We start from the raw sequence: 25394 nt of genomic DNA, 5'->3' as shown, positions 1-25394 counted from the left end.
GAGACAGAGAGAGAGAGAGAGAGAACCATTTGTACATCGTTACAACACTGTATATATACACATAATATGACATTTGTAATGTCTTTATTCTTTTGGAACTTCTGTGAGTGTAATGTTTACTGTTCATTTGTACTGTTTATTTCACTTTTGTATATTATCTACTCCACTTGCTTTAGCAATGTTAGCATATGTTTCCCATGCCAATAAAGCCCCTTGAATTGAATAGAATTGAATGAGCGAGAGAGAGAGAGAGAGAGAGAGAGAGAGAGAATACAAGTAGATTTAGAGTGTATTGGTTCTATACATTCAGCTAACCCAGCAGTGTTGTTGTGGCTGTTCTGGCATAACACTCCTGAGTTCACTCCGTTATTACAACATTGAGAGAGTCTGGCGAGACACGAACCAAACAGTACACAATAGAGGAAGAAAATGAGCCACAAAATGATTACTTCTGAGTAATGGATTGCTGAACAATGTCTTTGATGCCAAAATGCCACCAGCAAAATGGTGTATGTTTGAAACGAATGCCACATTGTATATGCATTTCCATTTTGACAAGTAGAACAAGTTCCCACAGCACCACACAAAGCTAACCACACCTGTTATGGAAATGGGCAGTGGTGGAAAAACATACAGTACTTGAGTACAAGAAAAGATACCTTAATAAAAAGTAAAGATACCTTAATAGAAAGTAAAGATACCTTAATAGAAAGTAAAGATACCTTAATAGAAAGTTAAAATACCTTAATAGAAAGTAAAGATACCTTAATAGAAAGTAAAGATACCTTAATAGAAAGTAAAGATACCTTAATAGAAAGTTAAAATACCTTAATAGAAAGTTAAAATACCTTAATAGAAAGTAAAGATACCGTAATAGGAAGTTAAAATACCTTAATAGAAAGTTAAAATACCTTAATAGAAAGCTAAAATACCTTAATAGAAAGTAAAGATACCTTAATAGAAAGTTACTCAAGTAAAAGGGAAAGTCACCCAGTAAAATACTACTTGAGTAAAAGTCTAAAAGTATTTGATTTTAAATATCAAAAGTAAAAGTGTAAATCATTTACAATTCCTTATAATAAGCAAAGCAGACGGCACAATTTTCTTGTTTATAAAATTGACTGATAGCCAGGGGCACACTCAGACATTATTTACAAAAGATGCATTTGTGTTTAGTGAGTCCGCCAGGCCAGAGGCAGTAGGGATGACCACATGTTCTCTTGATAAGTGTGTGAATTTGACAATGTTCCTGTCTTGTTAAGCATTCAAAATGTCAGGGAAAATGTATGTAATAAAAAGTACAATATTTTCTTTAGGAATGTAGTGAAGTAAAACTAAAAGTTCTCAAACATAGAAATAGTAAAGTAAAGTAGAGATACCACCCAAAAAGTACTTAAGTAGTACTATAAAGTATTTTTCCTTAAGTACTTTACACCACTGGAAATGGACCACGCTATCACCAGGACAAACACTGCAGCCCAATTTCCACGGGGTCCACCACTGTCTGTTTGAGTGATGAGTACAGCTCCCTCCAAACCTCCCACAGGAATCACTGTGCTAGGCCTGCATACTGCACACTGTTCAAGCAGTTCAGGGTCTGAAAGCTAGTCCGCCCCCTCAGCCATCCCTGACAGTAGACTTTTTTCAGTCAAGAGCAGCAGAAAGTTTCACCAAGTACTGTGTACAGTATACTGATGTACTCTCAGTAGCCTTGGATTGATCATGCTGTTCATGTCAGGAGAAGTAGCCCAATAGGCCTCTCAGCCCTTCATATGTTATTGTATGATTTAGTTGGTCTTTATTAAATTGTACCTTTATTTAACTAGGCAAGTCAGTTAAGAACAAATTCTTATTTACAATGACAGTCTACCCCGGCCAAACCCGGACGACGCTGGGCCAATTGTGCGCCGCCCTATGGGACTCCCAATCACGGCCAGATGTGATACAGCCTGGATTTGAACCAGGGACTGTAGTGACACCTCTAGCACTGAGATGCAGTGCCTTAGACCGCTGCACCACTCAGGAGTCTTAAAGAGAAATAAGAACAGGTAATATAGTACTTGAAACCACCATCTGAAGCTCTTGTTGTTTGAAGTGTATTTAACTGCCACTTCTGTACATTAAATTAATAGACTATTTATTCCTGGATTTTCTAATTGATATTAAAATGTGTAGTCCTACTTCACATTGTGAAGCCTAGCAAACAAAACAAAACATTTTGCCCCAGAACTGATTGTAAATGTTTAGGTTCACAGGTCTCAGTTTCACACTTTCGTAATTGACCTGCTATTGAAAAAGTATAGACCTAGGCTACTTTTCTTAGCAACGAATTACTTGGCTATGTAAGCACAGGGAGGGATGGTACAATTTATTATCATACATTATAGAATATAATGCATAGATTGTGCAGTAAAAGTAGATGTACCATTCAATTGCATATATTCATACCAAATGTCCAACCCAGGTGACCCGTCCAAATGCAAAGCATCCTGGGAATGATCAGTTGCCTACCTGAGCACACATGGAGAATTCCAAGGAATACCGCAATCCCAATAGAAGTTGGCGACATTATTCAACGTCTCTCGTCTGAGAATATTGCTTGATTAATCCAAATTATTCGTTAAATACTTCAACAATCCACTCCTTCATAATCTTGATGTCAATTTCAAAACTGGTTTCAGAATACCGAGAAAATTACGAAATAAAATAGTTAATGATTGGTTAATATTTCAAATGTTATTCCAATATCTCGTCTCAAAAGTAGTATTCCATGAATTGTGGAGAACATAAAAATCTACCGAGAACAAACTGCCCGCAAAATGGGAATAGGACGCGTGCTCTGCGGTGAATCAATAGTTATAAACTGACGTGATATCCAAAAGCTATGGAAGCAAGTTTCGAGTTTTTAAAAAAAAAATTTACATGTTATTTAGGCAGACGTTTAGAACAGTTCTATCGCTTCTTGGAGTTTGTCATCACGTCTCAGTCGTGCGTTCTTGTTTAACGGGTAACTGTATAATCCAATTCAAATAATCCTCTTCCCATTTATATGGATAATAAAGTGCGGAAATTACAGGCAACAATCCAGAGAGAAATCACCACAAGCTAATTTGTGAAAGAGAAAATCAGTGGAGGTCCGTTGTAAACCCGTCCTAGAGAATCGATGCTTGCAGTCACATCATTTAGGTCCGTGTTTGAATCTGTCACTTGACAACGGGAACTTCAGAAGTTTCTATTCTCCGGGTTTAGATAGGCAAAAGGCTGGACACTTTGTAACCCGGATCCATCGGCCGTGGATCACTACTACTTTTCCATCAATTCAGTGGCCCTTTGGTTACCAAAGTTTCAATCCACAAAAGCGTATTTGGTTTTCGAATCCCCTGTGCGCACCGCGGACCCCTTCACCTCGGGCATGGGGGATTCGAATTCACATTCACAGCACTTCATTCACTGGAGTTGAATGCCTCGTCAAATGGTATGTGCCATTCTCCCCCCTTCAAGAAGCTTACAATTGGTTTTTCCATAGAATAAATTTAACCTCTTACAGGCTGGATTGGTGAGCGCAGCGCAAGATGAGCTATCAACTCTTTTCACTTACGGAGGTGACCGGTAACATTTATGTATGTTGCCTACCACACTACAGTTAAGTTTGTTATTCACAATTCCCATGCACGTGGTAAACCTATAGGTATCCTATGTGTGTGAAGGTTAGATCAGGCCACGTGTAAGACTTTTCCCTGTTCTTACAAATTTCGATTTTATACTAAGCAATAGTATGCAATAATAATAATATAATAGAATATAGAGTTGAAAAGAACACAAACCCTATATTGGTTGACTTAAAGTTATTTCTGTTTCCCAAAAATGTAACATCTTCTAGAATAGAACAAACAAAATGACAACTATTAACCTATAACCTATAGAATAAGATGTTTTCTCAAAATCAATGCACAGAAGCTGTGGGATTCAAGTAATGACCAATTTGAGTGGCAACAGAACTACACTATTTATACAAAGGTATGTGGACACCCCTTCAATTTAGTGGATTCGGCTATTTCAGCCACACCCGTTGCTGACAGGTGTATAAAATCGAGCACACAGACATGTAATCTCTATAGACAAACATTGGCAGTAGAATGGCCTTACTGAAGAGCTCAGTGACTTTCAACGGGGCACGGTCGCAACGAGTCAGTTCATCAAATTTCTGCCCAGCTAGAGCTGGCCCGGCCAACTGTAAGTGCTGGTATTGTGAAGTGGAAACGCCTTGGAGCAGCAACGGCTCAACTGCGAAGTGGTAGGCCACACAAGCTCACAGAAAGGGACCGCCAAGTGCTGAAGCGCATAGCGCGTATAAATTCTTCTGTCTTCGGTTGCAACACTCACTACCAAGTTTCAAACTGCCTCTGGTAGCAACGTCAACACTAGAACTGTTCATCAGGAGCTTCATGAAATGGGTTCCCATGGCCGAGCAGCCGCTCACAACCCTAAGTTCACCATGCGCCATGCCAAGCATCGCCTGGAGGGGTGTAAAGCTTGCAGCCATTGGAATCTGGAGCAACGGAAACGTGTTCTCTGGAGTAATGAATCACACTTCATCATCTGGCAGTCCGAAGGACGAATCTGTGTTTGGTGGATGCCAGGAGAACTCTACCTGCCCAATACATAGTGCCAACTGTAAAGTTTGGTGGAGGAGGAATAATGGTCAGGGGCTGTTTTTCATGGTTCGGGCTAGGCCCCTTAGTTCCAGTGAACGGAAATCTTAACACTACAGCATACAATGACATTCTAGACGATTCTGTGCTTCCAACTTTGTGGCAACAGTTTGGGGAAGGCCCTTTTCTGTTTCAGCATGACAATGCCCCTGTGTAAAATTTTTGTAAATGTATTTTTTATTTCACCTTTATTTAACCAGGTAGGCAAGTTGAGAACAAGTTCTCATTTACAACTGCAACCTGGCCAAGATAAAGCAAAGCAGTGTGACAAAAACAACACAGAGTTACACATGGGATAAACAAATGTACAGTCAATAACACAATAGAAAAATCTGTATACAGTGTGTGCAAATGAAGTAAGGAGGTAAGGCAATAAATAGGCCAATAGTGGCGAAGTAATTACAATATAGCAAGTAGAAATACTGGTGTGCAAAAGAGCAGAAAAACTAAAACAAATATTGGGATGAGGTAGGTAGCGAGATCCATACAAAAATCTTTTGTCAATATCAGTGTGGAAGAACTTGACTGGACTGGACTGGACTGCGCAGAGCCCTGATCTCAACCCCATCAAACACTTTTGGGATGAATTGGAACGCCGACTGCGAGCCAGGCCTAATCGCCCAACATCAGTGCCCAACCTCACTAATGCACTTGTGGCTGAATGGAAGCAAATCCCCACAGCAATGTTCCAACATCTGTGGAAAGCCTTCCCAGAAGAGTGGAGGCTGTTATAGAGGCAAAGGGGGGACCAACCTCATATTAATGCCCATGATTTTGGAATGAGATGTTCGACGAGCATGTGTCCACATACTTTTTGCCATGCTTTGGCTTTCTGCTGGGGTGAGATACAAATCTTAATCACTCAATTAAAATTCACTTTAGGGGCGATTCTCTTGGAACTAGGTTTCTCTTAACCACGATCAAAGATGCTAATCTACTTTAAAATATGTAAGATTTGCTAAATGAGAAAAACATAACCTAAATCTAATTTACAGTATTTACAGACTAAAACCTTCAGATAAATTCTCCGTTAGCCCAAGTAGTCTATTCTTTTTTGTAGGCCAATTTTTTTTTCTCCAGATAATAAGATTAAAGATACTCAAAATTAAATGACAAAACTCTGTCATTGTCTTTTCAATGCAGTTCTACTACATTTAATCAATTCTAGTTAAAAAAAATGTCTAGTCTGTGATTTTAGACAATACTCCAGCGATGACAGGTATACATTAAAAAATATGGTTGAATTTGATTAATTTTATGAGTAAATGTTTTATGTTAAAGGTTCATGAAAAAAATGACATTGGTTACATGAATTAAGAATCTTAATAAAAAGTAATATCATAGCCCATACAATGAGCCTATAATTTCAGCTCAGGCCCTGTCCTTTGAGGCCGTATTAGTTACCCAACAGCGCCCTCCAGTGAAAGTAAGTGAAACTCATCCATCATGGACATATCGCCATCTTTATCTGCGATGGAGACGTTATTGACAACACACAGACCAAATAAATAAATGCTTAAAATCTAAATGTATTATCATACCATAAGAAAAACTGTGGCCTATCCACCCTTTTGTGTACAATGTGTTGATCTCTTCATTAGTTATGCCTCTTTGTATGTAGGATGAGGAATAGATTGATCAGGAGGTCATACTGACAAACAGATTATGGTAAACGTCAATCAATCGCATTATCTCCTCTATTTCTCAGTCTCATTCATTCCTCTCTATTTAGGTCTCAAATGTGATTCTGCTCTTTTCTTGACCCAGCCTCTGTGTCTCAGTGTTTTACAGTGTGTTACTCCTGCCAGGCTGTCACCAATCCTTTAATTGCCCTGGTTCTGCCAATGGCTGCTCAGCTGAATACTTCCAAATGGAATTCAACTTTTCCTGGAGCCAACAGGAGAGAACAGTACAAGACTGAAACATACGGGTGATTATGGACCCTGGCTTCATTGAGACCAGCAACATTGGGTCTGACTAAGAGGTCTGGCATGTGGAAAGCGTTCACTGGCTGCAGGCATATGTGTTGTAAATGATTTTAGAAAGTGGAGAAGGATCAACCTAAAAAACGGAGGTAGCTACAGTAACAATGTGATGTGTCTACTATGATGCATCATCACCTCCTAGTCCCTCTGAGCATCACCCAACCTGGTGTCCCAGGTCTAAACCAGTCCCTGATTACAGGGGAAGAATGAAACACATCAGTGGAACTGTCTTTGAGGTCCATATTTGAGATTGAGGGACCAACAGAGTATGAAGACAACTCTGATTTAAAAGATTTGAGCTTCATTCTGAGAAGTACGGAACCATTCACAACACAAGCAGACTAAAGCAAGTGGATGAATACATCCCCCAATAAATAGCTCAGATATTATTTAAACAAATACTGAAAAGATCTTTGTTTGGGTTCACTATCTTTCTCTTTGTTTTTCTATTGAATTTGGACCTGAGGAATCCAAACAGTTGCCTTTAAAGCTGTTTTAGTCGGCTTCCTCTCCATTGCCTACGACAGCCATCCATGCAGTATCAGATAACAATAGCTGAGCTGAGCTCCGAGCATGCAGCCTCTCCCGCGCATATCTCCTCTCTATCGCAGAGCAGGCGAGGACCTGGATGTGAGTTGTTGCCTTGATCAGAGCAGCACAGAGGCAGAGAAAATAGCATATTTGTCTTGGCTGTGACAGCTGCGAGCTGGGAGAAGAGAGGAGACAGTAGAGTGCTTTTAACACCACAGCCATCTCTCCTTTCCTTGGCACAACCTCCATGAAGAGAAAATGTAGTATGAAAGTACAGACAACTGTTCCACCCTTCCCTGCATCCCACTCCAGGAGACTATCAACTTGTGATGATTACAATAACTCAAACATTGTCCCCAATTACTAGGAAAAGGGATGCAAATGATGTCAGTACATTCAAGCCAAAGAGGTTTGGGATCAGTTAATTTGTAAAAGCTCCAGGCTTCTCCACTTTTCGATAGAATGCACAGATCATTTAGTTAGACTTACTGTGGAAGAAGTGGTTACATTTGTGTGTCTTGCTGCCGTGGTACCTCAGAAGCAAGGTTGTCTTGGTGGGGCCCCTGAGTCTTCCCCTGCTGTCTCTTACACCAGTGGGATTGATATCTCTGCAGACCAGTGTGGCGAGGGGCCCAATGATGAGGACTCTTATAAGGGCAGACCCCCATCATAGCCAGCACCACCACCAGCAGAGACACAGGCTGCATGGTGTCTGCTGTAATAACACAGAACCAGACCAATCCCACTGGGATAGATCCTTTTCACAGCCACGTCAACAGCAACAACTCACATCCAGGTCCTAGTCTGACATTCCCAAATCTGAGTAGTCCAGCTGTAGTTTAATGTCCCAATGTCAAGCAATGTGTCCAGTACCAGTATCCAAATACAGTTCACTATCCATTTCATCGCCTGCCACTTTAAATACAAAGAGAAGTATCCACCGTGGCTTAATTTGTGACAGGCCTATTTTTCCAAATATAGGCTCAACTTGAGAAAACTATTATGAAGTACCATGCAGAGAGAACTATGAGACCCAATGGTATTTCAGGTTAAACTCAAAGAGATGATCCAATGGTATTTCAGGTTAAACTCAAAGAGATGATCCAATGGTATTTCAGGTTAAACTCAAAGAGATGATCCAATGGTATTTAAACTCAAAGAGATTATCCAATGGTACTTCAGTTAAACTCAAAGAGATTATCCAATGGTACTTCAGGTTAAACTCAAAGAGATGATCCAATGGTATTTCAGGTTAAACTCAAAGAGATGATCCAATGGTATTTCAGGTTAAAATCAAAGAGATGATCCAATGGTATTTCAGGTTAAACTCAAAGAGATGATCCAGTGGTATTTAAACTCAAAGAGATTATCCAATGGTACTTCAGGTTAAACTCAAAGAGATTATCCAATGGTATTTCAGGTTAAACTCAAAGAGATGATCCAATGGTATTTCAGGTTAAACTCAAAGAGATGATCCAATGGTATTTCAGGTTAAACTCAAAGAGATGATCCAATGGCATTTCAGGGTTAAACTGAGAGGTAGCCAAAGTAGCCCCAAAAAATACTTGCAAATTAGACCCTGGACAGCAAAATAGACTAGTGTTCTTGCTACAGTATCACCCTCTGGTAACACCACATCCTCAAACCCCTCAGACTCTCCACAGACTCTCCACATCCACAGCTAGTGTTTCCCCCAGTGTATGATGGGATCTTAGTGAGGAGCTCACTGTGATCAACACACATACAATGTATATGGTGTAGTTAATTCACTGTCTCATTCCTCTCTCTCTCTCTCTCTCTCTCTCTCTCTCTCTCTCTCTCTCTCTCTCTCTCTCTCTCTCTCTCTCTCTCTCTCTCTCTCTCTCTCTCTCTCTCTCTCTCTCTCTCTCTCTCTCTCTCTCTCTCTCTCTCTCTCTCTCTCTCTAACCAGCTCAATGGACAGGCCATCCTCTCTCCTCTCCTCTTTCTGTCCTATTCCCCCTGATTACTCGCGTTTCTTTCTAATATTCAAAGGCAGTTTGTGGACGTTTCTTATTTTCTTGTGTTGTGTGTGTGTGTGGAGCGGGACCCTGCAGACCGCATGCTGTGTGTTCCTTTCAGGCGTGTTGAAGCCTTCATAAAGCCCGGGCCACCCCAGCCCAGAGGTGACTGGAGGGGTGACACACAGGCGGGGCCTGGCCAGAGAGTCCACATTCTCTTCCCCCTGACTAACAGAGCCCCTGCCCAAAGACAGAAAAACAAGAAAGTTATCTTCCTCCCCAGAGAGCAATGCATCTTGGGAATGTATAATATAATGTGAGAATAAAGGTTGTGAAGAAGCAGTTGCAGAATCAACTTGGGCTGACTGAAGCACAGGAGTCTCTGGATCGTGACCATACTTCATCCTGCTTACTCCTCTCATCTTTGTATCATTCACACTCTGTCCTCGGTGGAGGAATTATCCATTTAGTTATTTTTTCAAAATAGGAATTCTAATTCCCTGGCTTTTGTCAGGCGGTGATGGGTCTCCAAGGTGTTTAGAAGAGATAAACACAAATATGTTTATGAGTCAGAGCCAGGGTTTGTGTTTGATAGAGGCCTTTCAACGGTTTCCAAACAATTCCAAAATGGCTGGAGGGTTTATGTGTCTCTGTGTCCGTTTTGGGGCTGTGAACCAGTTTACAGGCAAAGGAAGTAAATCAGATATGTGAGCCTCTATCTGAGCTGACTGATGGTACAACTCCATAAGGAAAGAGGATCCTCTTATGTTCACGGACACGCTGGAATGTAGAGGAATAGAGAGGTTGGGAGACTGGAATGTAGAGGGATAGAGAGGATGGGAGACTGGAATGTAGAGGGATAGAGAGGTTGGGAGACTGGAATGTAGAGGGATAGAGAGGTTGGGAGACTGGAATGTAGAGGGAAAGAGAGGTTGGGAGACTGGAATGTAGAGGGATAGAGAGGTTGGGAGACTGGAATGTAGAGGGATAGAGAGGTTGGGAGACTGGAATGTAGAGGGATAGAGAGGTTGGGAGACTGGAATGTAGAGGGATAGAGAGGTTGGGAGACTGGAATGTAGAGGGATAGAGAGGTTGGGAGACTGGAATGTAGAGGGATAGAGAGGTTGGGAGACTGGAATGTAGAGGGATAGAGAGGTTGGGCGACTGGAATGTAGAGGGATAGAGAGGTTGGGAGACTGGAATGTAGAGGGATAGAGAGGTTGGGAGACTGGAATGTAGAGGGATAGAGAGGTTGGGAGACTGGAATGTAGAGGGATAGAGAGGTTGGGCGACTGGAATGTAGAGGGATAGAGAGGTTGGGAGACGAATGTAGAGGGATAGAGAAGTTGGGAGACTGGAATGTAGAGGGATAGAGAGGTTGGGCGACTGGAATGTAGAGGGATAGAGAGGTTGGGAGACTGGAATGTAGAGGGATAGAGAGGTTGGGAGACTGGAATGTAGAGGGATAGAGAGGTTGGGAGACTGGAATGTAGAGGGATAGAGAGGTTGGGAGACTGGAATGTAGAGGGAAAGAGAGGTTGGGAGACTGGAATGTAGAGGGATAGAGAGGTTGGAGACGAATGTAGAGGGATAGAGAGGTTGGGAGACTGGAATGTAGAGGGATAGAGAGGTTGGGAGACTGGAATGTAGAGGGATAGAGAGGTTGGGAGACTGGAATGTAGAGGGATAGAGAGGTTGGGAGACTGGAATGTAGAGGGATAGAGAGTTTGGGAGACTGGAATGTAGAGGGAAAGAGAGGTTGGGAGACTGGAATGTAGAGGGATAGAGAGGTTGGGAGACGAATGTAGAGGGATAGAGAGGTTGGGAGACTGGAATGTAGAGGGATAGAGAGGTTGGGCGACTGGAATGAGTACACTGTCTGGCTGACAGCATCAATTTACATCAGCATCATCTCCTAGTACAGGTTCCTCTCTCTTCTCCGTAGACACCACCTCCAGACCAGTGGATGAGGAGAAGCCCAGTGGTGCAGACTGATAGGATTACCCATGTCCTATTATGTACATTCCTTCCTCTCGGATCTTCCTACTTCCTGTAGGCGGTAACTTCTGTATGATTGATAGGTGATATCATGTTGGTGACATGACTCACAGAGATACTGTACATCATGTGGAATGGAGATGCCTCTGTATCACACAGTGAGTTTAATGAGAAAGAAGAGGGTCGTTTTCTACGTTGTGGTCCTCTTGAGAGATATACAGATTCCAGTGGCATGACAGATACAGTACTTAGCATTAGCTGGAGGACAGACTACATCTCAGGCTGTCTTAGACTGAAGTATTTGTACTCAGAGCAAGATGACCTGGGGTCAGGAGGAAGTAACAAATCATACTGGTGTCACTGTACTCCTCCAGCTGCAATGGGAGCCCGCAAATCATCTCTGATTGGACGTTGAGGGAGCGTTGCGACTCAAAACGCACAACACAGACTATAACCATCCGTATGAGACTATTGATGCTCACATCACGCAACACTAACATACTACATCTAATTCAATATTTCAGAATTCAGAAATGTACAAATGGCATGTGAACAGTATAAATGTATTCCATTTGTTTCTTAAAAGCCACAACTGTGCAATAAATATCTGTTAATACCTGTACATCAGAACATACTGGTGTGAACTATGTAGAAGAAACATGTCGTTATGGTAAAGATTTATCTCTCAGGCACATAGTAAATCACAGAAACATGACGTTGAGCTTTCACCCCCACTTGACAGTCTGACACATATCTACAACACAAAATGTTTAATACCACCATACAACAATATTACAACGTACATTGGCGTAGAGTGTGTGTGCTAACATGTGTCTGTGTTGTCTGTTCCTGAGTGTGTGTCTGTTCCTGAGTGTGTGTCTGTTCCTGTGTGTGTGTCTGTTCCTGAGTGTGTGTCTGTTCCTGTGTGTGTGTCTGTTCCTGTGTGTGTGTCTGTTCCTGAGTGTGTGTCTGTTCCTGAGTGTGTGTCTGTTCCTGTGTGTGTGTGTGTCTGTTCCTGTGTGTGTGTCTGTTCCTGAGTGTGTGTCTGTTCCTGTGTGTGTGTGTCTGTTCCTGTGTGTGTGTCTGTTCCTGAGTGTGTGTCTGTTCCTGAGTGTGTGTCTGTTCCTGAGTGTGTGTCTGTTCCTGTGTGTGTGTCTGTTCCTGTGTGTGTGTGTCTGTTCCTGTGTGTGTGTCTGTTCCTGAGTGTGTGTCTGTTCCTGTGTGTGTGTCTGTTAGTGTGTGTGTCTGTTCCTGAGTGTGTGTCTGTTCCTGTGTGTGTGTCTGTTCCTGAGTGTGTGTCTGTTCCTGAGTGTGTGTCTGTTCCTGAGTGTGTGTCTGTTCCTGAGTGTGTGTCTGTTCCTGAGTGTGTGTCTCTTCATAGTCCCCGCTGTTCCATAAGATGTATTTGTATCTGTTTTTTAAATCAGATTCTTCTACTTGCATCAGTTACCTGATGTGGAATAGAGTTCCATGTATTCATGGCTCTATGTAGTAATGTGTGCCTCCCATAGTCTGTTCTGGACTTGGGGGTTGTGAAGAGACCTCTGGTGGTATGTCTCGTGGGGTATGCATGGGTGTCCGAGCTGTGTGCTAGATGTTTAAACAGACACCTCTGTGCATTCAGCTTGTCAACACTTCTTACAAAAACAAGTAGTGATGAAGTCAATCTCTCCTCCACTTTGAGCCATGAGAGATTGACATGCATATCATTAATGTTAGCTCCGCATGTACACTGTTGATAGTGCTGTTTAGAAGGTGCTTTATTTATGGACAGACTTCTCCCCATCTTAGCTACTGTTGTGTTTTGACCATGACAGCTTACAATCCAGGGTTACTCCAAGCAGTTTAGTCACCTCAACTTGCTCAATTTCTACATTATTAATTACAAGTTTTAGTTGAGGTTTAGGGTTTAGTGAATGATTTGTCCCAAATATAATGCTTTTAGTTTTTGAAATATTTAGGACTAACTTATTCCTTGCCTCCAATTTTGAAACGAACTGCAGCTCTTTGTTAAGTGTTGCAGTCATTTCAGTTGCCATAGTAGCTGACATGCATAGTGTTAAGTCATCCACATACATAGACACACTGGCTTTACTCAAAGCCAGTGGCATGTCGTTAGTAAACATTGGAAAAGGAAAGGGGCCTAGACAGCTGCCCTGGGGAATTCCTAATTCTACCTGGATTATGTTAGAGAGGCTTCCATTAAAGAACGGCCTCTGTGTTCTGTTAGACAGATAACTCTTTTTCCACAATATAGCAGGGGGTGTAAAGCCATAACACATACGTTTTCCAGCAGCAGACTATGATCAATAATATCAAAAGCCGCCCTGAAATCTAACAAAACAGCCCCCACAATATTTTTTATAATCAACTTCACTTGTTTAAGTGCTGTGCTTGTTGAATGTCCTTCTCTATACGCATGCTGAAAGTCTGTTGGCAATTTGTTTACTATAAAATAGCATTGTATCTAGTCAAGCACATTTTTTTCAAAAAGCTTACTAAGGGTTTGTAACAGCCTGATTGGTCGGCTGTTTGAGCCAGGCTTTATTATTCTTAGGTAGAGGAATGACTTTTGCTTCCCTCCAGGCCTGAGGGCACACACTTTCTAATAGGCTTAAAATTAAGATATGGCAAGGTGATACACAAGACAGGAGATACAAAAGATATGCTGAAGGTCTAAGGCCTCAGGCAGAGGGTTCTAACCCTGACATAGAGAGAGATGGAGAGAGTTATGGACAGGGATTCACTAGGGAGTGGATGTGAAATACTAAATGTAGTCCTGTTATCTCTCTGGACACAGAGCAGAAAGCTTCACAGTGATTGTCAGACTCTCTCTCTCCTCCATGGACAACTCTCTGGTCTCCCAGCTCTCTGTGTCACAACCCAAGAAAGCTAGCCATCTGGGCTCCAGCCTGGTCAGAATACAGTAAACATACACAAGTACACCCTACAAACAAGCCAAAAAAGTGTTTTAAAAATGCAACATCACATTGAGTAAACACCAGAGAAGAAGACGGGGGATATGTGAAGGAAAGGATGCGCAGCAGAGAGAAAGAATAGACAAACATCTCAGTGAAGACATTCCTCCCCTCACCATGAAGACAAAAAGACAGGGTCTCTTCAGAGAGGACACAACGGCAAGCTAAACAAATCTCTTTCTGTTTTGTCATTCAGGGAGTGCCCTCATGCATGATGCCACTGCGAAAAACTGGGAGAAAGAGAGAGACAGTGAGAGAGAAATGGCCTGTGGAGAATGATTCAAATAAGCCTGCTATCATGGAAGGTCCTGGCAACAACAACGAAACACAGTCAGTCTTGTGTACATCTCCTGCTATTTTATTTGGACGTAAGATGTTATTGTGGCCAGACTACAGGCCCTGTCACTCCTTTATCCTCTGTATTTGTTCAGTCATAAGACTTTTGTGTCCCACTAAGGAGAGATTTAGTTTCACGCATCAGGAATACAATTGTGCATAACGCGGTGTGAGTTATGAATACTACGAGACACTGCCGGGTACTGAATAAAGGTGTTCAACATTACAGATTGATTACACATCTCCACCGTGACTGTACACTAGTCCATGGTAGACAAGCTGTGTGTTGTCATGCATGGCTCCAATGGCAGAACAGGCTGACAAGAAACAACCGTGTCTCCTCTAACTCTCCCTGGGATTCTCTCTCCTCTCTTTGTCATGTCACAGCTTGCTGAATGACCGACGCCCTGCTCCTGTCCCCTCTCTCCCCTCTCTCTCCCTCATAGAGAAGCATGGTGGCAGAAACAAGTAGCATTGTGTTTTCATGCTTAATGGGTTTAGTGGCTGGAGAGGTTTTAATGACAGAGAGAGAGGGAGAGCAGTAACTGAGCCAAGGATGCTTTTTGTCTTCACCTCTATTGGGCCCTCGTCACAATGGCCTCCTCAGCCAATCAGAGCATGGCAAGCTGCTGGTCAAGAACCTGACCAGCAGTGGAGCTCTATAAGTAAAACAAACCCAGTTTCCTCATGGTGAATGATGTCACAACGTTGGTCATTTACCTCTCAGTTACATTGATGCTTCATCAATTACCGGTGTTCTGTTCATTTCAGTACTTTGTAACAGTCAAGAAATGTGTAATTACTAAATATGCTGACACAGAAACAAGTTGCTGTAGCAGCAACACCAAATTACTGTTTTTTTTGTCAGGCAAAATGTTCTTTAATGTCTGCCAGCAAATCTTTATTTTATAATCTCACTATAAAGATGGATTTTACAGCACATTGGGCTAAAGAATAGATTCGCTTCGGAAGCCTGTGATAAAGCTTAGCATTGTTATTCATTTTACCAGATTGTCAGAAAAATTTAAAGACAATTTAGGAAACGTTGACATCTTAAATCTGTGACAAAAGAGCTGAGTTTCCTGCCAGGCCAGCAGACTGAAAGGAATAAAGAGAGAAGGAGAGAGAAAGAGAGAGTGAGACAGATTATGGCCATGTGATGAGGAAGAGGGGGAGAAGGTTGGAAGAGGAGGAAAGAGAGAGAGAGAGAACATACTCTGCTCACACCTACTGTGATGGTCGTGGCCTAAATCACACAAACAATAACACCAGACACTAAGGAACACAAAGCTTTTACTATCTCCTCCTGGAAAATACAAAGTCTGAGGTCATCTGTCTTTGGCCTAAAGAGCAGGAATCCAGACTTCATCAAAGAAATTGGAAATACAGACATTGTCATCCTACAAGAAACATGGTATAAAGGAGACGGACCCACTGGTTGCCCTCTAGGTTACAGAGAGCTGCTAGTCCCATCCACCAAACTACCAGGTGTGAAACAGGGAAGAGACTCAGGGGGTATGTTAATTTGGTATAGAGCAGATCTAACTCACTCTATTAAATTAGTCAAAACAGGAACATTTTACATCTGGCTAAAAATGAATAACGAAATGATCTCAACAGAGAAAAATGTCCTCATCAGGCATCCATATCCCAGGTGGGGGTGGAAAGTCCTACAGTTGAAGCCGGAAGTTTACATACACTTAGGTTGGACTCATTAAAACTCATTTTTCAACCACTCCACAAATTTCTTGTTAACAAACTATAGTTTTGGCAAGTCGGTTAGGACATCTACTTTGGACATGACACAAGTCATTTTTCCAACAATTGTTTACAGACATATTATTTCACTTATAATTCACTGTATCACAATTCCAGTGGGTCAGAAGTTTACATACATTAAGTTGACTGTGCCTTTAAACAGCTTGGAAAATTCCAGAAAATGATGTCATGGCTTTAGAAGCTTCTGATAGGCTAATCGACATCATATGAGTCAATTGGAGGTGTACCTGTTGGTGTATTTCAAGGCCTACCTTCAAACTCAGTGAGTCTTTGCTTGACATCATGGGAAAATCAAAAGAAATCTGCCAAAACCTCAGAAAAATAATTGTAGACCTCCACAAGTCTGGTTCAGCAATTTCCAAACGCCTGAATGTACCACGTTCATCTGTACAAACAATAGTGCACAAGTATAAACACCATGGGACCACGCAGCCGTCATACCGCTCAGGAAGGAGAGGCATTCTGTCTCCTACAAATGAACGTACTTTGGTGCGAAAAGTGCAAATCAATCCCAGAACAACAGCAAAGGACCTTGTGAAGATGCTGGAGGAAATAGGTACAAACGTATCTATATCCACAGTAAAACGAGTCGACATAACCTGAAAGGCCGCTCAGCAAGGAAGAAGCCACTGCTCCAAAACCGGCATTAAAAAGCCAGACTACAGTTTGCAACTGCACATGGGGACAAAGATCGTACTTTTTGGAGAAATGTCCCCTGGTCTGATGAAACAAAAGTAGAACTGTTTGGCCATAATGACCATTGTTATGTTTGGAGGAAAAAGGGGGATGCTTGCAAGCTGAGGAACACCATCCCAACCGTGAAGCACGGGGGTGGCAGGCATCATGTTGTGGGGGTGCTTTGCTGCAGGAGGGTCTGGTGCACTTGACAAAATAGATGGCCTCATGAGGCAGGAAAATTATGTGGATGTATTGAAGCAACATCTCAAGACATCAGTCAGGAAGTTAAAGCTTGGTTACAAATGGGTCTTCCAAATGGACAATGACCCCAAGCATACTTCCAAAGTTGTGGCAAAATGGCTTAAGGACAACAAAGTCACGGTATTGGAGTGGCCATCACAAAGCCCTGACCTCAATCCTATAGTAAATGTGTGGGCAGAACTGAAAAAGTGTGCGCGAGCAAGGAGACCTACAAACCTGATGAAATAAATAAAAGCTGAAATAAATCATTCTCTCAACTATTATTCTGACATTTCACATAATTAAAATAAAGTGGTGATCCTAACTGCCCTAAAACAGGGGATTTTTACTAGGATTAAATGTCGGGAATTGTGAAAAACTGAGTTTAAATGTATTTAGCTAAGGTGTATGTAAACTTCCGACTTCAACTGTATAGACATAATATGATAATTGAAATGTCTTTATTATTTTGGAACTTTTGTGAGTGTAATGTTTGCTGTTCATTTTTTATTATTTATTTCACTTTTGTTTATTATCTATTTCACTTGCTTTTTCAAAGTCAACATATGTTTCCCATGCCAATAAAGCCCCTTAAATTGAATTGAAATTGAATTGAAAGGCAGAGAAGTGGCCATGTGGTGAGGGAGGAAGAGAGGGACGAGGAGAATGGGCAGTAAAAGAGGAGGAGGAGGAGAAGGGAGAGGAGGAGAAGGGAGAGGGGGAGAAGGGAGAGGAGGAGAAGGAGAAGGGGAGGAGGAGAAGGGGAGGAGGAGAAGGGAGAGGAGGAGAAGGGAGAGGGGGAGAAGGGGAGGAGGAGAAGGGAGAGGGGGAGAAGGGGAGAGAGAGGAGGAGAAGGGGAGGGGGAGAAGGGGGAGGAGAAGGGGGAGGAGGAGAAGGGAGAGGGGGAGAAGGAGAAGGGAGAGGAGGAGAAGGGAGAGGAGAGGGGGGAGAAGGGGGAGGAGGAGAAGGGAGAGGGGGAGAAGGGGAGGCAGAGGGGAGAAGGGAGAGGGGGAGAAGGGGAGGAGGAGAAGGAGAGGGGAGAAGGGGAGGAGGAGAAGGGAGAGGGGGAGAAGGGAGAGGGGGAGAAGGGGGAGAAGGAGAAGGAGAGGGGAGAAGGGGAGGAGGAGAAGGGGAGGAGGAGAAGGGAGAGGGGGAGAAGGGAGGGAGAAGGGAGAGGGGAGAAGGAGGAGAAGGGGAGGGGGAGAAGGGAGGGAGGAGAAGGGGAGAAGGGAGAGGGGAGGAGGAGAAGGGAGAGGGGGAGAAGGGGGAGGAGGAGAAGGGAGAGGGGGAGAAGGGAGAGGAGGAGAAGGGGAGAAGGGGGAGGAGGAGAAGGGGAGGAGAAGGGAGGAGGAGAGGGAGGAGAAGGGGGAGGAGGAGAAGGGAGAGGGGGAGAAGGAGAGGGAGAGGGGGAGGAGGAGAAGGGGGAGGAGGAGAGGGGGAGAGGAGGAGGAGAAGGGGAGAGGGGGAGGAGGAGAAGGGAGAGGAGGAGAAGGGGGAGGAGGAGAAGGGGAGGGAGAAGGGGAGGAGGAGAAGGGGAGGAGGAGAGGGGGAGGGGAAGGAGAAGGGGAGGAGGAGGAGAGGGGAGGAGGAGGAGAGGGAGAAGGGGAGGAGGAGAGAGGAGAAGGGGAGGAGGAGAAGGGGGAGAGGGGGAGAAGGGGGAGGAGGAGAAGGGAGAGGGGGAGAAGGGGGAGGAGGAGAAGGGAGAGGGGGAGAAGGGGAGAAGGAGAGGGGAGAGGAGGAGAAGGGAGAGGGGGAGAAGGGGGAGGAGGAGAAGGGAGAGGGAGGAGAAGGGGGAGGAGGAGAAGGGAGAGGGGAGAAGGGAGGAGGAGGGGAGAAGGGAGAGGAGGAGAAGGGGAGGAGGAGAGAGGGGAGAAGGGGGAGGAGAAGGGGGAGGAGGAGAGAGGGGAGAAGGGGAGGAGGAGAAGGGGAGAGGGAGGAGAGGGAGGAGAGGGGGAGAAGGGAGAGGGGGAGAAGGGGGAGGAGGAGAGGGGAGGAGGGAGAAGGGGGAGAGGAGGAGAAGGGAGAGGGGGAGAAGGGAGAGGGGAGAGGGGAGAAGGGAGAAGGGGGAGAAGGGAGAGGGGGAGAAGGGGGAGGAGGAGAAGGGAGAGGGGGAGAAGGGGGAGGAGGAGAAGGGAGAGGGGGAGAAGGGGGAGGGGGAGAAGGGGGAGGGGAGAAGGAGAGGGGGAGAAGGGAGAGGGGGAGAAGGGGAGGAGGAGAAGGAGAGGGGAGAGGGGGAGGAGGAGGAGAAGGGGAGAGGGGGAGAAGGGGGAGGAGGAGAAGGAGAGGGGAGAGGAGAGGGGGAGAGGGGGAGGGAGGGAGAAGGGGAGGAGAAGGGGAGAGGGGAGAAGGGAGGAGGGAGAAGGGAGAGGGGGAGAAGGGGAGGAGAGGAGAGGGGAGAAGGGGAGAGGAGGAGAGGGGGAGAAGGGGAGGAGAGGGGGAGAAGGAGGAGGGAGAGGGGGAGAAGGGAGAGGGGAGAAGGGGAGGAGAGGGGAGGAGGAGAGGGGAGAGGAGGAGAAGGGAGAGGGGAGAAGGGGGAGGAGGAGAAGGGGAGAGGGGAGAAGGGGGAGGAGGAGAGGGGGAGAGGGGGAGGAGGAGAGGGGAGGAGAAGGGGAGAGAGGAGAAGGGGAGGAGGAGAAGGGAGAGGGGGAGAAGGGGAGAGGGGAGGAGAAGGGAGGGGAGAAGGGGAGGAGGAGAAGGGGAGAGGGGGAGAAGGGGAAGGGGGAGAAGGGAGGAGGGGAGAAGGGGGAGGAGGGAGAAGGAGAGGAGGAGAAGGGGAGAAGGGGGAGAAGGGGAGGAGGAGAAGGGAGGAGGAGAAGGGAGAGGGGGAGGAGGAGAGGAGAGGGGAGAAGGGGAGGAGGAGAAGGGAGAGGGGGAGAAGGGGAGGGGGAGGAGGAGAAGGGAGAGGGGAGAAGGAGAGGGGGAGAAGGGGAGGAGGAGAAGGGAGAGGAGGAGAAGGGAGAGGGGAGAAGGGGGAGGAGGAGAAGGGAGGAGGAGAAGGAGAGGGGGAGAAGGAGGAGAAGGAGAGGGAGGAGGAGAAGGGAGAGGGGGAGGGGGAGAAGGAGAGGGGGAGGAGGAGAAGGGGAGGAGGAGAAGGGAGAGGAGGAGAAGGGGAGAAGGGGAGAAGGGAGAGGGGGAGAAGGGGGAGGAGGAGAAGGGAGAGGAGAAGGGGAGGGGGAGAAGGGGGAGGAGGAGAAGGAGAGGAGGAGAAGGGGAGGGGGAGAAGGGGAGGAGGAGAAGGAGAGGGGGAGAAGGGGAGGAGGAGAAGGGGAGGGGGAGAAGGGAGAGGGGGAGAAGGGGGAGAAGGAGAAGGGAGAGGGGGAGAAGGGGAGGAGGAGAAGGAGAGGGGGAGAAGGGGGAGGAGGAGAAGGGGAGAAGGGGGGAGGAGAAGGGGGAGGAGGAGAAGGGGAGAAGGGGAGGAGGAGAAGGGAGAGGGGGAGAAGGGGAGGAGAGAAGGAGAGGGGGAGAAGGGGAGGAGGAGAAGGGAGAGGAGAAGGAGGAGGAGAAGGGGAGGAGGAGAAGGGAGAGGAGGAGAAGGGGAGGAGGAGAAGGGAGAGGAGGAGAAGGGGAGGAGGAGAAGGGGAGAAGGGGGAGGAGGAGAAGGAGAGGAGGAGAAGGGGAGAAGGGGGAGGGGGAGAAGGGGAGGAGGAGAAGGGGAGGAGGGAGAGGGGGAGAAGGGGGAGGAGGAGAAGGGAGGGGGAGAAGGGGAGGAGAGGGGGAGAAGGGGAGGAGGAGAAGGAGAGGGGAGAAGGGGAGGAGGAGAAGGGAGAGGAGGAGAAGGGGAGGAGGAGAAGGGAGAGGGGGAGAAGGAGAGGGGGAGAAGGGAGAGGAGGAGAAGGAGAGGGGGAGAAGGGGGAGGAGGAGAAGGGGAGGGGGAGAAGGGAGAGGGAGAAGGGGGAGAGGAGAAGGAGAGGGGGAGAAGGGGAGGGGGAGAAGGGAGAGGGGGAGAAGGGGGAGAAGGAGAGGGGGAGAAGGGGGAGAGGGAGAAGGGGAGGAGGAGAAGGGGAGGAGGAGAAGGGAGAGGAGGAGAAGGGGAGGGGAGAAGGAGAAGGAGAAGGGAGAGGGGGAGAAGGGAGAGGGGGAGAAGGGGGAGGGGGAGAAGGAGAGGGGGAGAAGGGGGAGAAGGGAGAGGGGGAGAAGGGGAGGGGGAGAAGGGAGAGGGGGAGAAGGGGGAGAAGGAGAGGGGGAGAAGGGAGAGGAGGAGAAGGGAGAGGGGGAGAAGGGGGAGAAGGAGAGGAGGAGAAGGGAGAAGGGGGAGAAGGGGGAGAATGGAGAGGGAGGGGAGAAGGGAGAGTGGGAGAAGGGGGAGGAGGAGAAGGGAGAGGGGGAGAAGGGAGAGGAGGAGAAGGGGGAGGGGAGAAGGGGAGGAGGAGAAGGGAGAGGGGGAGAAGGGGAGGGGAGAAGGGAGAGGGGGAGAAGGGGGAGGAGGAGAAGGGAGAGGGGGAGAAGGGGGAGAAGGGAGAGGGGAGGAGGAGAAGGAGAGGGGAGAAGGAGAAGGAGAGGAGGAGAAGGGAGAGGGGGAGAAGGAGAGGGGGAGAAGGGGAGGAGGAGAAGGAGAGGGGGAGAAGGGGAGGAGGAGAAGGAGAGGGGGAGAAGGGGGAGGAGGAGAAGGAGAGGGGGAGAAGGGGAGAAGGGAGAGGGGAGGAGGAGAAGGGGAGGAGGAGAAGGGAGAGGGGGAGAAGGGGGAGGAGGAGAAGGGAGAGGGGGAGAAGGGGGAGGAGGAGAAGGAGAAGGGAGAGGGGGAGAAGGGGAGGAGGAGAAGGGAGAGGGGAGAAGGGGAGAAGGGAGAGGAGGAGAAGGGAGAGGGGGAGAAGGGGAGGAGGAGAAGGGAGAGGGGGAGAAGGGGGAGGAGGAGAAGGAGAGGGGGAGAAGGGGAGGAGGAGAAGGGAGAGGAGGAGAAGGGAGAGGGGGAGAAGGGGAGGAGGAGAAGGAGAGGGGGAGAAGGGAAAGGGGGAGAAGGGGGAGAAGGGAGAGGGGGAGAAGGGGGAGGAGGAGAAGGGACAGGGGGAGAAGGGGAGGAGGAGAAGGGAGAGGGGGAGAAGGGGAGGAGGAGAAGGGGGAGGGGGAGAAGGGGGAGAAGGGAGAGGAGGAGAAGGGGAGGAGGAGAAGGGAGAGGGGGAGAAGTGGGAGGAGGAGAAGGGAGAGGGGGAGAAGGGGGAGAAGGGAGAGGAGGAGAAGGTGGAGGAGAAGGAGAGGGGGAGAAGGGGGAGGAGGAGAAGGGAGAGGGGGAGAAGGGGAGAAGGAGAGGAGGAGAAGGGGAGGAGGAGAAGGAGAAGGGAGAGGGGGAGAAGGGGGAGGAGGAGAAGGGAGAGGGGGAGAAGGGGAGAAGGGAGAGGAGAAGGAGAGGGGGAGAAGGGGGAGAAGGGAGAGGAGGAGAAGGGAGAGGGGGAGAAGGGGGAGGAGGAGAAGGGAGAGGGGGAGAAGGGAGAGGAGGAGAAGGGGGAGGAGGAGAAGGGGGAGGAGGAGAAGGGGGAGGAGGAGAAGGGAGAGGAGGAGAAGTCATCATTACGCAGACAAAACTCCACAACTTCATGATGAGGTTGTCAGGGTAGCCTACACCCTGGGGTGAGGGCGCGGAGTGTGTGTGTGCAAACAATGCTAGCGCTCAATGAGGTTATTCATCTGCTATTGCTGACTCATGCTCTACCTGTTCTGTGTGGGCAGAAATGAAGCTATGCAGTATACTTTTTAAATTCAGCGTCGGTTTTCAAGCAACTAGCCTTGATAAGAGATACTAAAATGTTGTGAGTGCGGCGGCATAGCCATTGCTTGTCAAGGTCAGTTGGATAAAGACACGTTCTCAATGTGTCCACTAGGAGGACAGACCTAATATTACCCACTGGGCACACACACTGGTTCAATCAATGTTGTTTCCACGTCATTTCAATAAAATTATGTGGAACCAAAGTGAAATAGACATTGTATTGACGTTTGTGCCCAGTGGGCACTTTCCTTTTGATTAATGTCCTTCAGCTACCCCCAGTCAAAATGACAAATGAATGGACAGGGACACATTATCCTTCAAATGACCAAGAAACTAAAATGTGTACCTTGATCTTTTGAGAGCTAAAGCAAATATTCAAACCACTCACTCTGTTTCCTTATGGTGTTTGTTTTCTCATGGTTTCATAAAAAAATCTATAAGTCTCTTCCATTATATAAAACAAAATGACATCAATAACCTATGCTACCACAGTAAGGGAAATGAAAGCAACATTTTCTTTTTGTGATTTTACAATTGATTTTACACTGCTCCTTGAAAGTTTCCAATTGCATACTTATAATATCATTGTTCAGTGGTTGTGGGAATGGTTTGGGGGAAGGACCAACCACAGTGACTGATCTCTCTCTGTGGACCCAGAGCAGAGAACAACGCAAACACAGTACTTCATGCTAAAAGCATTCCCACCATTTATCAAATAGAACGCCTCTTCTTTCTCTCCCCGTTGCGATCAGCTGCCAAAACAAACTGGCGCTGTGATGAACGTAATAAATATGATCGATGGGAGATCTGGTGAGGTTGAACTCACACCACGTGTCAATGTCCTGAGAACAGGTGCTGCTCAGATTTACAGACGACCCCCTTCTCTGTCACACAGAGATCTGCTGAACCCCAGCCAGTGACCACTGACACCCCTCTCCCAGCACTCCTACATCCCAAGAGCACTCAGACAGAGAGCCATAGACGTACAGTACAGTGTTCACCTGAGCCTAACACAAGACGTGCCCTGCGAGTCATACATACAGTATCCATTCAAATGAGTAACAGTTGTCCTAATCATAAAGCTAGAAGTTATGGGACTCATCTCTCCAGTAAAGTTAGCTTTAAGGCAGAGGAGAGCTGAAGGGTGTGTGTGGACTCATAAACAGGCCTAATTGACCAGGAGGCTAAGCAGACATGTGCTCTGACTGCTGGGACTTCAGACAAGTTACGTATACCAGGGCTGGGGTCAATTGGAATTGAAGGCAGTCAATTCAGGAAGTAAACATAAATAACACTTCACCATTTTAAAAAACTGCATTTATTTTGAATGACTTCTCAATAAACTGAGGAGTAGAAGCTTTTTATTTAAAACTTTTTTACATTTTAAATTAAAATCACTTCCTGAATTGACTGCCTTCAATTCCAATTGACCCCAGCCCTGGCTGATACACCCCGTACTCTCAGAGCTTTACTATATCCTTTACCCCAGCCCTGGCTAATACACCCCGTACTATCAGAGCTTTACTATATCCTTTACCCCAGCCCTGGCTGATACACCCCGTACTCTCAGAGCTTTACTATATCCTTTACCCCAGCCCTGGCTGATACACCCCGTACTCTCAGAGCTTTACTATATCCTTTACCCCAGCCCTGGCTGATACACCCTGTACTCTCAGAGCTTTACTATATCCTTTACCCCAGCCCTGGCTGATACACCCCGTACTCTCAGAGCTTTACTATGTCCTTTACTGTCACATATATTGGCAGAAAGCTTTGAACAGCACTGTTTCCATGTCGCTGTGAGTCTGTATGAAAGGGGCTCCCTGACAACTCCATTAGCAGTGTTACCTGCATAATACACACCTGGCTCAGGTGTGTGGGTGTATACTTGCACCTGTACAGTCCATTCATGTATGTACTAACCTGAGGAGGCAGGGCCCATCTTTACAGTCTCTGGAGGCTTCCTTGTGTCTCACTGCTGGCAGCCAGGGATCTAACACATGCCTCATCTGCCTCACCATACCAACCCATATACTATAATATACTATGCAATACAATACTATACTATACTATAATATAATATACTTTACTATACTATAATAGACTACAATATACTAAACTGTAATAAACTGTGATATACTTTACTATACTATAATACAATATAATATAATATACTATACTATAATACTATATATTTTACTATACTATACTTGGCTCCCGAGTGTCGCAGCGGTCTAAGGCACTGCATCTCAGTGCTAGAGGCGTCACTACAGACCCTGGTTCGATCCCGGGCTATATCACAACCGGCCGTGATTGGGAGTCCCATAGGGTGACGCACAATTGGCTGGGGTAGGCCGTCATTATAAGTAAGAATTTGTTCTTATTAACTGACTTGCCTAATTAAATGAAGGTTAAAAAAAGATATATACTTTGATATACTACACTTTATTTTACTACAACAAACTTATACTATATGT

General features: G+C 46.2%; 1 protein-coding gene across 3 annotated transcripts in view; it reads right to left on the bottom strand.

Annotated features, from left to right (window-relative positions):
• The window catches only part of robo1 (roundabout, axon guidance receptor, homolog 1 (Drosophila)), a 652577-nt gene that overhangs the window by 340734 nt on the left and 286449 nt on the right, over window positions 1-25394 (bottom strand). The window contains exon 1 of one of the 3 annotated variants that reach the window (XM_045703987.1): window positions 2512-3467. The exons of the other annotated variants lie outside the window; for them this stretch is intronic. Coding sequence (XP_045559943.1) covers window positions 2512-2569 — 58 coding nt within the window. The 5' untranslated portion in view covers window positions 2570-3467. Of the gene's footprint in view, window positions 1-2511; window positions 3468-25394 lie in introns of those variants that run through there. 3 annotated transcript variants of the gene reach the window in all.

The sequence above is a fragment of the Salmo salar genome, chromosome ssa20 (assembly GCF_905237065.1).
Source record: "Salmo salar chromosome ssa20, Ssal_v3.1, whole genome shotgun sequence".
Taxonomy (NCBI): Eukaryota; Metazoa; Chordata; class Actinopteri; order Salmoniformes; family Salmonidae; genus Salmo; species Salmo salar.
Note: the sequence above shows the minus strand (reverse complement) of the source record. Positions and strands in the feature narration are given on the sequence as shown.